This window comes from Maylandia zebra, linkage group LG20, assembly GCF_041146795.1.
Source record: "Maylandia zebra isolate NMK-2024a linkage group LG20, Mzebra_GT3a, whole genome shotgun sequence".
Taxonomy (NCBI): Eukaryota; Metazoa; Chordata; class Actinopteri; order Cichliformes; family Cichlidae; genus Maylandia; species Maylandia zebra.
The window spans coordinates 33,089,287-33,102,101 of NC_135186.1; the positions used below are offsets into that span (position 1 = coordinate 33,089,287).

A 12,815-nucleotide genomic window follows, 5' to 3' on the forward strand; every position below is an offset into this window, starting at 1 on the left:
TCAGTATTGTAGGTCATCTCTCATGTGACAGTTTAAACTGCCACCTCTCCTTCCTTGTTCATCTGTGTGTAACCTCGTTGACTTTCTCTGCCACCAAACCTACACATACTTTTTCTAATGTGCCAACATAGTTAACCTTTAGATTCAACTTAAGGTTTCTTCCGGTGTCAAATTTCTGAGCGGTAAAAACCCTGTGTGAGTAGTAAATTATCATGGTTTTGTTACAAAAGACAATATCACTGTTTGTGGTTAACCTCACAATTTTGCACAAATATCAGCTAAAATCAGGACTGAAACAAAACCAATGAGGGGCAATGAACAAACATTGCAACAGCTGAAGCATGCACTGAAATGCACTTTTACTTACACTAGTTCTGGTTTGTTTTACATTCAAAACAAAGGATTAAATTTTTGTCTGTAGTTAATGAAACCTTTTCAGAAAATTGGACTAAATCATTCTTGCAAAACAGGAAGTCGAATGTTCCTTTTTTCTAAGTAAAGAAGGAAGAGAGGAAGCAGTTACTCATCACAGCCTCGATATGAAACTGTGTCACAGTTTGGTCTGTTTCATCTTCATTCGTGAGTAAATTTTCTTATTTAACTTGTTTTATCACTTTTATTATTATTTTATTTCTATGTGGTGTTAACGAACAGTTTAAATGGTTTATTCTGTTTTGCTCATTATTGTCACCTCTCGCTTACAAGTTATTGGTTTCTGTGGTTAAACACGTGGTTAAGAGTTGGGAAAAGGTCACTTCCACACATAGCTCACCAACAACACAATTTAACTGCTTAAAAATATAAATGTATGGAGAAAATAAGTTCTTAGCACAAAAATATTTTTTTATAGATATATTTTTAGTTTCACAATAGATCTCTCGTTAGACATTGGCCTTCTAATCATAGTTTCATCTTTGTTGAATTACCCAAATGTTTTTCTTTTTTTAAAAGATCAATTTTTCGTTGCCTTTTCTGGTATAAAGAGTTAGAAGTGCAGACTGGTGTTGCGTCAGACTTACTGCTTTAGCAAATACGCAGGATATTAAAAAAAATAATCTTAGAGAGTCGTTTCCATTGTTTTTGTCAGCGCTCTGTGTGCGGGGAGGTGGATAAACAAAGCACCAGAACAGCAGAAAACAATCCATAATGCAAAAATAAACCAAAACATAATAAACTCAAAACACTGGGTCCAACGGACCCAGAACCGTGACAGTTTTAAAAAGCACAACATGAACGTGTTAACGGCAATCTTCAGATGTTAAACAACAAATCCACAACCTCCATTTCACATTCAAAGAAAGCAAAAGAAGATTTAATCAGAAACACAAAAAGTCCAGCTTTCAAGCTTTTTTAAAATAAGGTTCTGAGTTTTCATCAGCCGATGGTTTGTGTTGATGTCAGGAAGAATCATGGAGCTGTGTTTGCAAATTCAAAATCAATAAAAATGTAGTGAATTTAACTGAAACTGAAAATGTTCGATCTGCTTAAATAATTTTTGGTCTTCAATTTAATTTATAAAGGTGTTTTAAATTATTTTGGGCATGTCGTAATTACTGATTGTTTGCATTTTCAGAAGCACTTCAGGATGGAAACGCTGATCTTGCTACTGCTGAAATTCCCATCCATGCAGAAAGGGAGGGAGGAAACATCACAGTTGGCTGTTCATTTTCTTTGTCTGGAAGCTTGAGGCTCTTCTGTAAGGAAAAATGTGAACAAGGAAAAATTCTCATTGAAACAACAGAGGACACAGCTCAACAAGGCAGATACAGCATTGAATATAAAGAAGGAAGCTTTCTAGGAACTAAGACAATTATGTATGCGAGCATCACAAAGCTGGAAGTGTCTGACTCGGGAGTGTACAGGTGCTCTTTGGGCAGAATGGGTGTAGATTTTTTTGATTCAAACTATGAATTTCAGATCTCTGTCAAAGAAGGTGAGTTTCTGCTGAATGTCATGAAAATGTTTGTTCATACCTGTCCAAATACTTACTGACACCTTATTCAAATAACCTTTGTATATTATATCAACTGTAAAAATGCAGTTTTATCAGTTCTGCTGTGAAGCCCAAACTATTACTTTCTTGTACGTGTTTCACTAAAAGAATATTAATGAACCTCCAGTGAACCTGTCAGTTAACTAGCTGCATTATTCATTATTGATAGCTTCAAGTGTTTCAATGCTAAATTTAATTCTGAAACCTTTTTCAACATAAACATTTGTCACATCAGCCTCCACACTAACAATGAAGATGACACCAGAGAGTTCAATCTCCACTGCTACATCATCCTCCACTGAAGCTTTCCAACACTTTCCCACCCAACCTGCAAGTTCAGGTACATTTATATTTGCATGTATGTAGATGGGTCTATTTAAATTATGCATGAGTTTATTAGAATGTGTCACATACCCACAAAGGAATAATTGTGTTAGAAGTAAGAATACATTAAATTGAAATAACACACAAGTAGAAAAAGTGCAGTACTTCTAATCTTCTAATCTTTCTATTTTTACAATTGTGAGTACAGCAGTTATAGCACACAAAAAGCCTCATTTGAACTGTAGGTATTAATGAATACTTTAATTAAAACGAGGAAGCACAGCAGTAGATAATCATGCCTAAAACCAAAAAAAACTTCTCTTTATAGTTTTCATCTTAAGGTGGACATGTAGGAGCAACTATGCTTTAAGTAATATTAAGTGAACACTTCTCTCTACCTAATGAGCTGTTGTATGTGTTGGTGCTGAATGGATAAGGAAAATACCTGCTTACTGTGAACATGCAAGCACATGAATTCACATAACACTGTGGCTAAATGAACTGGCCCACGGCCACATGCTGTATTTAAACTAAATAAACTAAGTCTGTTCTGTTCAACTCCTGTAGATCTGCTGCTATACACGGGTCTGTTTGTGATTGTCCTGATCGCCTTCTTATCAGCAGCTTTGCTGATTTTCTGCAAGAGGAGAGCCACTAAACCCATAAGTGAGCGTACAAAAAATGAATTTTAAAGCATTTTGTAATATTTTTAAAGGACTTTATTGATGCATTATCCTGTTTTGGAGACTATCCCCAACCTAGTTTTTGCAGTAAGATCTAGAAATATACTTTATGGAGACTATTTGCAAAAATAACTTTCAGTGGGACAGATTTGTATGTACCAAGTGTTTAGTGTAAGACTTTAAAGAACACTTTTTAAAAAATACTATTCATCTATGAAGCTATAATTTTCTTTTAAATTGTGTACACAGAAGTCAAACTTGTCTTCCATAGCACGCACACACACGCACGCACGCATGCACACACACACACACACACACACACACGCACGCATGCACGCACGCACGCACGCACACACACACACACTCTCTCTTCCCTGTATGTAACTGTTACGTTTCGGTGTGTCAGTGTTTTGTTTTTGCGTGACTGTTATGTATTTCCTGCTTTACTTTGAAAATCTGTGTTATCTTAGTGTGTTCAGTTTACGTTTTCCCTGTCTCGTCAGTTCTAATTTGCCCCAGCTGTGTTTCCCTCCTGTGGTCCATTCCCTGATTGCTCCTTCTATGTATTTAAGCCTCGTGTTTCAGTATGTCATGGTCGTGATCTCCCCCGTGTTGTAAATAGTTTGGTGTGTTTGTTGTAAATAAATAGTCTGTTGTAAATAGTTGTGAATGGGTTTGTTAATATTTTCGTTTGAGACACCTTCGTTTTGGGATTTTGGTGGAGGGCCTTCGTGGTTTTATTTTCCTTATTTTTGTTTTTCTACGTTGCACCCCGGTTGCCTAGGCCGGGGTGTAACATATGGGGGCTCGTCCAATCGCTGGAGGGTCCGAGGGCCGCTTCAGCCTCCGTCTGTCTTCGCTGGAGGGCCCGGGGACCGCTTCAGCCGTCCGCCGTCGCTGGAGGGTCCGAGGGAGGGACCGCTTCAGCCGTCTGTCTTCGCTGGAGGGTCCGCGGGCCGGTCCAGCCTTCATCCGCCTTCGCTGGAGGGTCCGAGGGACCGCTCCAGCCTCCGTCTGTCTTCGCTGGAGGGCCCGGGGACCGCTTCAGCCGTCCGCCGTCGCTGGAGGGTCCGAGGGAGGGACCGCTTCAGCCGTCTGTCTTCGCTGGAGGGTCCGTGGGACCGCTCCACACTTCATCCGCCTTCGCTGGAGGGTCCGTGGGACCGCTCCAGCCTTCGTCTGCCTTCGCTGGAGGGTCCGTGGGACCGCTCCAGACTTCATCCGTCTTCGCTGGAGGGTCCGTGGGACCGCTCCAGCCTCCACCAGCCTTCATCCGGTTTTGATCAAACATTTCACTTGGGGTTACATGTTTGATTTTTGGGTAGGGGGAAATGTTACGTTTCGGTGTGTCAGTGTTTTGTTTTTGCGTGACTGTTATGTATTTCCTGCTTTACTTTGAAAATCTGTGTTATCTTAGTGTGTTCAGTTTACGTTTTCCCTGTCTCGTCAGTTCTAATTTGCCCCAGCTGTGTTTCCCTCCTGTGGTCCATTCCCTGATTGCTCCTTCTATGTATTTAAGCCTCGTGTTTCAGTATGTCATGGTCGCGATCTCCCCCGTGTTGTAAATAGTTTGGTGTGTTTGTTGTAAATAAATAGTCTGTTGTAAATAGTTGTGAATGGGTTTGTTAATATTTTCGTTTGAGACACCTTCGTTTTGGGATTTTGGTGGAGGGCCTTCGTGGTTTTATTTTCCTTATTTTTGTTTTTCTACGTTGCACCCCGGTTGCCTAGGCCGGGGTGTAACATATGGGGGCTCGTCCAATCGCTGGAGGGTCCGAGGGCCGCTTCAGCCTCCGTCTGTCTTCGCTGGAGGGCCCGGGGACCGCTTCAGCCGTCCGCCGTCGCTTTGTTTTTCTACGTTGCACCCCGGTTGCCTAGGCCGGGGTGTAACAGTAACCAAAGCACCAGATGTTCATTTATAACTAAGAACAGTGACTGGTTACAGCAGTAATTACTTGTAGTTACTATTTAGTTAATAGTTACTAGTCATTTAGATATTTATGTCACTGACCTGAACTTATTTTAGTTCTTCAGATTTAGTTCCTCATATTTTACAGAGTTTGCTTCCTCAGGTTCTACGTATTGCAAGGTTTCCTCATGCAAGATGTTTATTTTCTGAACTTTATGTTTTCAGGACCTCCAGTAGAAAATGTGTACTCCAGCATCATAGATGTAAGTTTTAGGAAGTATGAGACATGACTTTCATTATTGCTAAGTTTGTATCAGTCAGGTGGTTTCTTCTCCTCCTTCAGGACAACCAGCTGTATGAAGAAATCAGAGAGGAGACATTTCCACCTCCTGTGGAAATGTCTACAGTTTACACCACTGCCACACGCCCCCAGCCAGATGGAGTTGAAAGCTCAGATGACTAAAGCATCGCCACTTAGAACTTAAAACGGTGTAAGTGGCGTGATCTTTCAGTTCAGTTCTTTATAGTGAATCAGGTAAAAATAGGAATAGTCATTTTTCAGTTCTCAGACACAAAGATGAAAGTTGTGAAATAATTTTTCCCAATAAACTGTTGACGGTTAAAGATATGAACGTTTCTTCTTTAACTGTAAACAGGGTGCACCAAGGTGGCACCGGCCACCACCTCAAAATTTGCAGGCCTTCCTGCCAAAACTGTCCTGTGATGGTAATAAGTTAAATAAACTTGAGCACAGGAGAGACAAAAACACCCTACAATGAGTTGAAACATTAAATCGTTATTTAAAGCAAATTATTATAGATTTCAAAATCTTATTTGATTTTCATATTTACCCATTTTCAGTGATATCGACTTTAATAGCAGGAAATTAAGTTGACAGCGATCGTTGCTCAAGAGTTGGCAGTTCGTCTTGTAATTGGAAGGTTGCCGGTTTGAGCCCCGGCTCAGACAGTCTCGGTCATTGTGTCCTTGGGCAAGACACTTCACCTACCGCCTGCTGGTGATGGCCAGAGGGGCCGATGGCGTGTTATGGCAGCCTCGCCTCTGTCAGTCTGCCTCAGGGCAGCTGTGGCTACAACTGTAGCTGCCTCCACCAGTGTATGAATGTGAGAGTGAATGAATAGTGGTATTGTAAAGCGCTTTGAGGGGTCCCGAAAAGCGCTATATAAATGCAATCCATTATTATTATATAATTCTTTTCTTTCACTCATTTTTGCCATATTTTTCAAGTAACCTGTATTTGACAACAGCATAATACAACTGGAAATTCTTTATTTGGTGGCCCCCATATGGCTGCCCCTATGAAAGAATTGTGGAGCTGCCTGTTGAGGAGAAAAGTGTATTGGAGAGGGAAAAGTCTTTTAAATTTGTATTTTACAATAAATTTGGATTCAAATTTATATTAAAAAAAACTATTTTTAATTTATGGGATTAAGGATTTCAAAGATTGTTCAGATTTTATGTCAATAATATGTTGGACGGTTCAGGACTAAGCATATATGTTGATACTAATATATATATAAAAAGAATCAAGCTATTCAAACCTTTCTATATAAACACAGAGTGATACCAACTTAACCTTCCCTTTTCTGTTAGTTGCTATGCTTTTCTGATGGATCTCTGTCACCCAGGTAATTATGATACTCAGATTTGCTGGTAATGTACACACACTCTGGATCCAGTTTATTAGGTACAGCTAATCATAACTATTTTTTTTCATAAATGCTATCTTTTGATCAGAGCAGTAATTGGACTGTTTTTGCAATTGTTGAGGAGCCAGTGGAATGAAATGAATCCAGTTGTGTAATGACTGATCCATGTCATCATCTTTTGCTTCACCTTATCATTACTGATCTGCGTTTCATGTATTCTGCCATTTCTTCTTAAATATGTATTCTTTTCTTAGGTGCTCTCTAAGCGAAGTGCTCTGCCGTGTTCACAAATGAAGATTTGACGTACCACAGCATCAATCCAGGGACCGGAACGAAACCTACGCTACACTCACAGAGATATCAAATCTAAATTACATATTGTCTGTGTGTGCCAGCTCATGCATGCTTTAAAACAACTCTAATGACATGATGAATGAGATGGATAGGAAAGATATACTAAGGAATAAAGCTAAAAGGAAACATATGAGTTAAAATGGTTAAGTTGTTGTGATAACTACTCACGAATGAACCAGCTAATGTAAAGTATAGTAATATAATTATTATTTGAGACTATGATGTTCAAAAAAATCAAAGGAAAGGAAATGAACTTATAAACTTGTATTATAAACTTATAATTTATCTATGGACATATAGGAAGGACCAAATAAAAAATATGTAACTAAAACAAGTCAACAACAAAGGAAATAAAATTTGTTTTATTCTAAAAGTAACTAAAAACACATTTGTCTGCATCTTAGTGCTCTATGTAACATTCACACTCCACTGACTGCATCAGGAGCAACTTAAGGCTCAGTACCTTGCCCAAAGATACTTCAGCATGTAGTCAGCATGACTGAAGAAGATGGGAATTGAACCACCAAACTCCCAATTATTAGATATTTGATTATTGCTCTACATCCTGAGCTGCAGGAACCCAGATGCTTCCCGGCAGAAGAAACTTAGTAAGAAACAAATGTCATCATGATTTATTTGTGTGCATGGCACCACAAGAGGGTGCTCACTAACTTTTCTTTGATATGCCAGGTGATTTCAAATGCAATGTTTCCAGTAGGTTAACAAACACCACACACAATTTCTTTCTGTGTGGTTTGGACCATAGACCATCTTTGTGCTAGCTAAAGGTCCAAAAAAAGTAATAACTTTACTCTTAAAGGCAAAATATATCAGAAAAAAGACACACAGGTGGGAAGATGAGAGATCGTCAAAGGTAACAAAAGCTCAGCAAGTGACATTTGATGCTCTGGAAATTTAATGTATTGTTCTGAATTAATTTAGATTCTTTTCAACTTGACCACACATGCTTTATATTAAGGTTTCTTTCAAACTGAGAAATGTCTTTGAAAACAAATTAAAAGATAATAATGTCATGATGTTCAGAGTTTATTATGCAATATGTGCTAGTTGGGCTGGTTTGCAGAGGCGGGCTATGTTGTACTGGTGAATGACAGACTGCGATATCCACAATCACTGCCATGTTAGGTCCTGATAGCAGAAAGAGACATTATAAAAGGAAGACATGGCACTGAAAGAATTCTGAATTGGAATTTGTGGTAGATTTTTGTAACCAAATAAATGGTTGTAGATACAATACAATTTATACAGCACGTTTAAAACCAGGGGGTACCCCAAAGTGCTTCACAGTAAGGAATGACGGTAAATGATTACACTGGACAGTAAGTCATTAAAACAATTTCAGTGAAAGCCTCAGTTACATACTGTATAGGGCCTGAAAATGTACTCTACCAATTGGTTGAGCAAAACTCTAAAAGGTTAAGAATTGTATTCATGTCTATAAATCTGTGAAGAAATCTTTGCTTCTCACTGACAATCTTTTAAGTAGACTACCTGTTAGGTTTAGACAAAAAAAACAAAACAACTTTCATTCTTAGCAAAACACCACAAAACCTCAAATTGTTTGTCACATGCAGATTTGAACAGTATTGTTATGACTATTGGTAGTAGTGTTATGACTCTGACTGTCATTCTTCGCAGCTTCAGTGAGTTCAAAACTGAAATCCACCGTGCGACCTTTGCCAGCTTTTACATTTTTCTCATCGGCCTCCACAACAAAAATGACCATGACAACACCACCAGCAACAACAGCAACGCCAGCAACAATATAAACAACACCAACATCACTACCACCAACAACAACAACACAGAATGAATGGCATGAATGGCACATCTGTTGAAGAAGGATTTTTATTTTTTAGAGAAGAATAAGGGGAAAGAAAGGTCTAGAACTACATATATGAATATGTCTTTTTAAGTAAAATCCATAATAGGTCAAAGTATATTAAGTAATAGAAGTACTGAATTATCAGGGACCTATCAGAAAAACATACATTATATTCTAGGACTTTAACATGATTTAATCTAGTAAATATGTGATTTAAATGATTGTAACTTATGATTATCATTTTGTATTTAATTGTATTTTTTATAATGTTTGTTTTTTTTAAATTGATTTTTATTGACAGTTGCAGCAGCTTTTCAGCTGCCTGCCTCTGCTACATGTCATCAGATCAGGGTCAGCCTCCCCTGACACCAAACCCGGAACCCACTGCTCCACCTCTGTCCTGCAGCTGAGCTGCAAACCACAACCTGCCAAAGTAGCATTTTCTTCTCCAGTCATAATTCTTTCATTTCCTGAAATGTAGTTCTTTACTGGAACATACACACACCCGATCTCAACGGGAAAAAAAAAATGCTGAATATCTATACTGTTGTGAATTGGGTAATGTGTTAGGAATAAAATGTTGCCACACCTTTTCATGGAAATGAAACCAAGAAATCGGCTCGTACGCATAACTGTATGTCAGGGCATGCTTTTAATGAGACAATGAATGATGTCCTATAGCAGCGGTCCCCAACCCCTGGGCCTCGGACCGGTACCGGTCCGTGAGTCGTTTGGTACAGGGCCGCGAGAGTTGAGGCTCAGGTGTGAAATGTATAGTTTTCAGGGTTTTTATCGTTATTTTGTTATCATTTTTATCGTTTACTCGGTTTTCCTGGGTCGTTTCACTTGTGTTATGAATAAATTTTCTTTTTTTCGGTACCGGTACTAGTTTTATTTTGTTGTATTTATCCGCGACACCTTAAAGGCCGGTCCATGAAAATATTTTCGGCATAAACCGGTCCATGGCGCAAAAAAGGTTGGAGACCGCTGTCCTATAGAATGTCCTCCCAGATGTGGACCAAAGCATCCTGATATCTAATGGCAGAAAGGGTGGTGTTATGTGCTTTCCTCCATGGATAGGCCTCCTCAGACCATCACTGACCCACCACCAAACAGGTCATTTCGAATGATGTTACAGGTACATGTCCATTCCTTCTTCAGATCCTTTTACATTTGTCACATGTTACCAGGGTGAACCTGCTCTCATAGTTAGAAAGCACAGGAGGTTACTAATGGACGTTCCAAGTACTGTAAATGCTAATCAGGTTCCACAGAACACAGGGCCCACGAGAGGACCTTGAACCCTCAGGCCACCCTTGTGAAGTCCATTTCTGATTGTTTAATTAGAGACATTCACACCAGTGGCTGTTGGAGTTAATTTTTTAAGGCTCTGACATTGCTCATCCTGTTCCTCCATCAGCAGGATGGGTTAAGGAACTTCTATGGCCCTGTCGAGCTCAGAGAATTGTATTAGTCAAACAGCTAACAGATCATCTGCAGAGGAATGGCTTATTTGAAGAGTTTCAGTCAGATTTCAAAGCTCATCACAGTACACAAACAGCTTTAGTGAAGGTCTTTCTGTGGCCTCTGACAGTGGACTCATCTCTGTGCATGTCCTGCTAGATCTTAAGTGCAGCTTTTCGAAACTGTTCACCATAATATTCTATTAGAACAATTGTCTATATACAGAACAGTATATAGAAAGACGAGACAATGAGGTTCCAGTTCCATTCAGTGCAAAAGACAAACAATAAATGGAACTTTTTTTTTTTTAAATCTAATCTAATCTAATAACTTTGATCTCAGCCAAACCGATTTACTCCGGAACAAATAAAACACAGAAAAAAGCCAAACAATTACATTTTTAAGATATCCGAGTGATTTATATATCATGTTTAACCTGAGTAGCAAAAGACAGCGGGGGTCTGAAAACGATAAAGCCGGGAGTCCGCTGCTCTCGCTGGCTCGAGTGACCATTGAACACCCCGGCTGGCTATCGAGCGAGCGGGTGGGTAAATGACATCTCCAAAAACGTCGGAGCACTTTTGCAAATATGTGATGTCTTGATAAATCAAGCAGATATTTGAAGTTTACACAGCTACTTTCTCGCTTGAAAATATATTAAAAGTTTATTTTGTGACCCAGAAAGATTAATAAGAGTGATATTAAAACTTGGCAGCAGCCGCCGTTCTTGGAAACTGGAATTGGCTGGGCTGCGCTATAAATTCTGGGATATGGTGTGCCACGAAGGACACACCTGGCCCAGCCTTCAAATTCGGGGAAAGGAAGAATGCATTTGTTGACCGCATTTTAAGGAGTCGACGAATTGGGACAGCCTTCGTCGCGTGGCTGTGACGTAATTGACCTTCAAATGCCCCCTCCGAAGGATGCAGCCTACGTTTTGGGACACAGCTTACACCTCTGTCAGTGCGCCCCAGGGTGGCTGTGGCTACAATGTAGCTTGCCATCACCAGTGTGTGAATGTGTGTGTGAATGGGTGGATGACTGGATATGTAAAGCGCTATATAAATACAGGCCATTTCTTGGCTGCTACTTCAATGCACTGTCGGTCCTGCGTGCTGCACAACAACCTTCAATATTTAGTATTTACTGTCATTTACTGTTAGCTACATTAATGTGATGGTGCTGTGTTTATTATGTTGCTCTCCTTTTTTGCTTGTTCTCACTTTGTTGTTCTTTTTTTTTTTTCTCAACAGGTGATCCGGGGGATTTCTTTTTATGTGTCCTTTCTCACTGTCTCCCTTCCCCTCTGTTTTTCTGTTACTTCATCTTTCTTTCTCCTTTTCCTATCCCCCAGCCATGTCTGTCCCGTCTGTAACAACTGAATATAAAATAAAATAAATAATAACAACAAAGGTCAATCAAATGGAACAAAATGGCAAGGCCGTTTGCCACTTGGCAAAGTAAATCCGTAGAGTATCTTTGTTGGCTTTCAGACATCAATTCTGACGGCTAAAAAACCAAATGGGACAGGCAGAAAAAGAGATGGTAATGTTCTATTTGAACTGAAAAAACTGCAGTACTGCCAGTCAATATATTAAGAATTTTGTTTTAATAAACCTTAAATGTCCAGCTTTGACAACCAAAATGTACGTTATTAGACAAAATTTAAACAAAAAGCCTGACAATAAAAATTACAGTACAGTATGTTAGTGGAAACAAAGCTTAAAGCAGAGGGGAGCCGTGTAAACGTGTAATGAAGGGAGGACCTCATCATTAAGAGAAGTGAGAAGTTTCTGGCTTGCAAGTGAAGAAGCGCAAAAGCATTATCCCATCAGAGCCTCGCTTTGAAAATCTGTCACACCTTGTGCTTCATCATCTTCTTCAGTGAATAAATAATTGTTTAATTCTGTCAATTTCTCAGTTCTCAGTGTTATTGGATTTTTTTTTACTATACTAATCATTACCCTTTGGTACTTGTTTAATGGATTTGATGTTTTGTGCTTGCGTTCAGTTTGAAATATTCCCTCAAGCATGCAGTTTGATAACAATACAATACAAAAAATACATTAATACATTGTTAATAAACATTAAGAATGCAAATTAACGCTGAAATTATAAACCTGTGAGCAATTAATTTAAGTTTGTAAATGCAGATTTTAGCACATCTAATGGAACAGAATAAAACGATATTTCACTTCAGTATTAAACACTGAAATGTGACCCATGGCACGTACCAACCCCACAGAGCCGCAAACACCCAATGCCTGTTCTCTCAAATCTGCACTAATCTGTTGTATATTAGTAAAGAATGCTTTTTATGTACTTTTGTTTAGTCCACTTAGCCTTTAATGTCTTTCAGCTCTCTGCATTAATGTTTGGATTAGTGTCTGAACATTCATCAACTTGCTTCAAAAAAGAAAGACAGCACAGACAGACGAAGAAATCTGTGGCCTAGACTCGGCCCTGTTGTTGGAGAACATGAGAGAGGATATTGAGTGCTTTGTGAATTTTGTGAACCATCTTTTTGTGAGGTTAAACATCTGTAATCGTACTTATCCCATTGGTGGTGAGT

General features: G+C 39.1%; 1 protein-coding gene across 1 annotated transcript; it reads left to right on the forward strand.

Annotated features, from left to right (window-relative positions):
* Positions 1-532: 532 nt before the first annotated feature.
* Positions 533-7,903, forward strand: LOC112430112 (uncharacterized). The gene is made up of 7 exons (XM_076878655.1): positions 533-579; positions 1,574-1,933; positions 2,229-2,333; positions 2,885-2,983; positions 5,135-5,172; positions 5,253-5,400; positions 6,834-7,903. The coding sequence occupies exons 1-6, from the start codon at positions 540-542 to the stop codon at positions 5,370-5,372; spliced, it is 762 nt and encodes a 253-aa protein (XP_076734770.1). The 5' UTR covers positions 533-539; the 3' UTR covers positions 5,373-5,400; positions 6,834-7,903.
* The last annotated feature ends 4,912 nt before the right edge of the window (positions 7,904-12,815 follow it).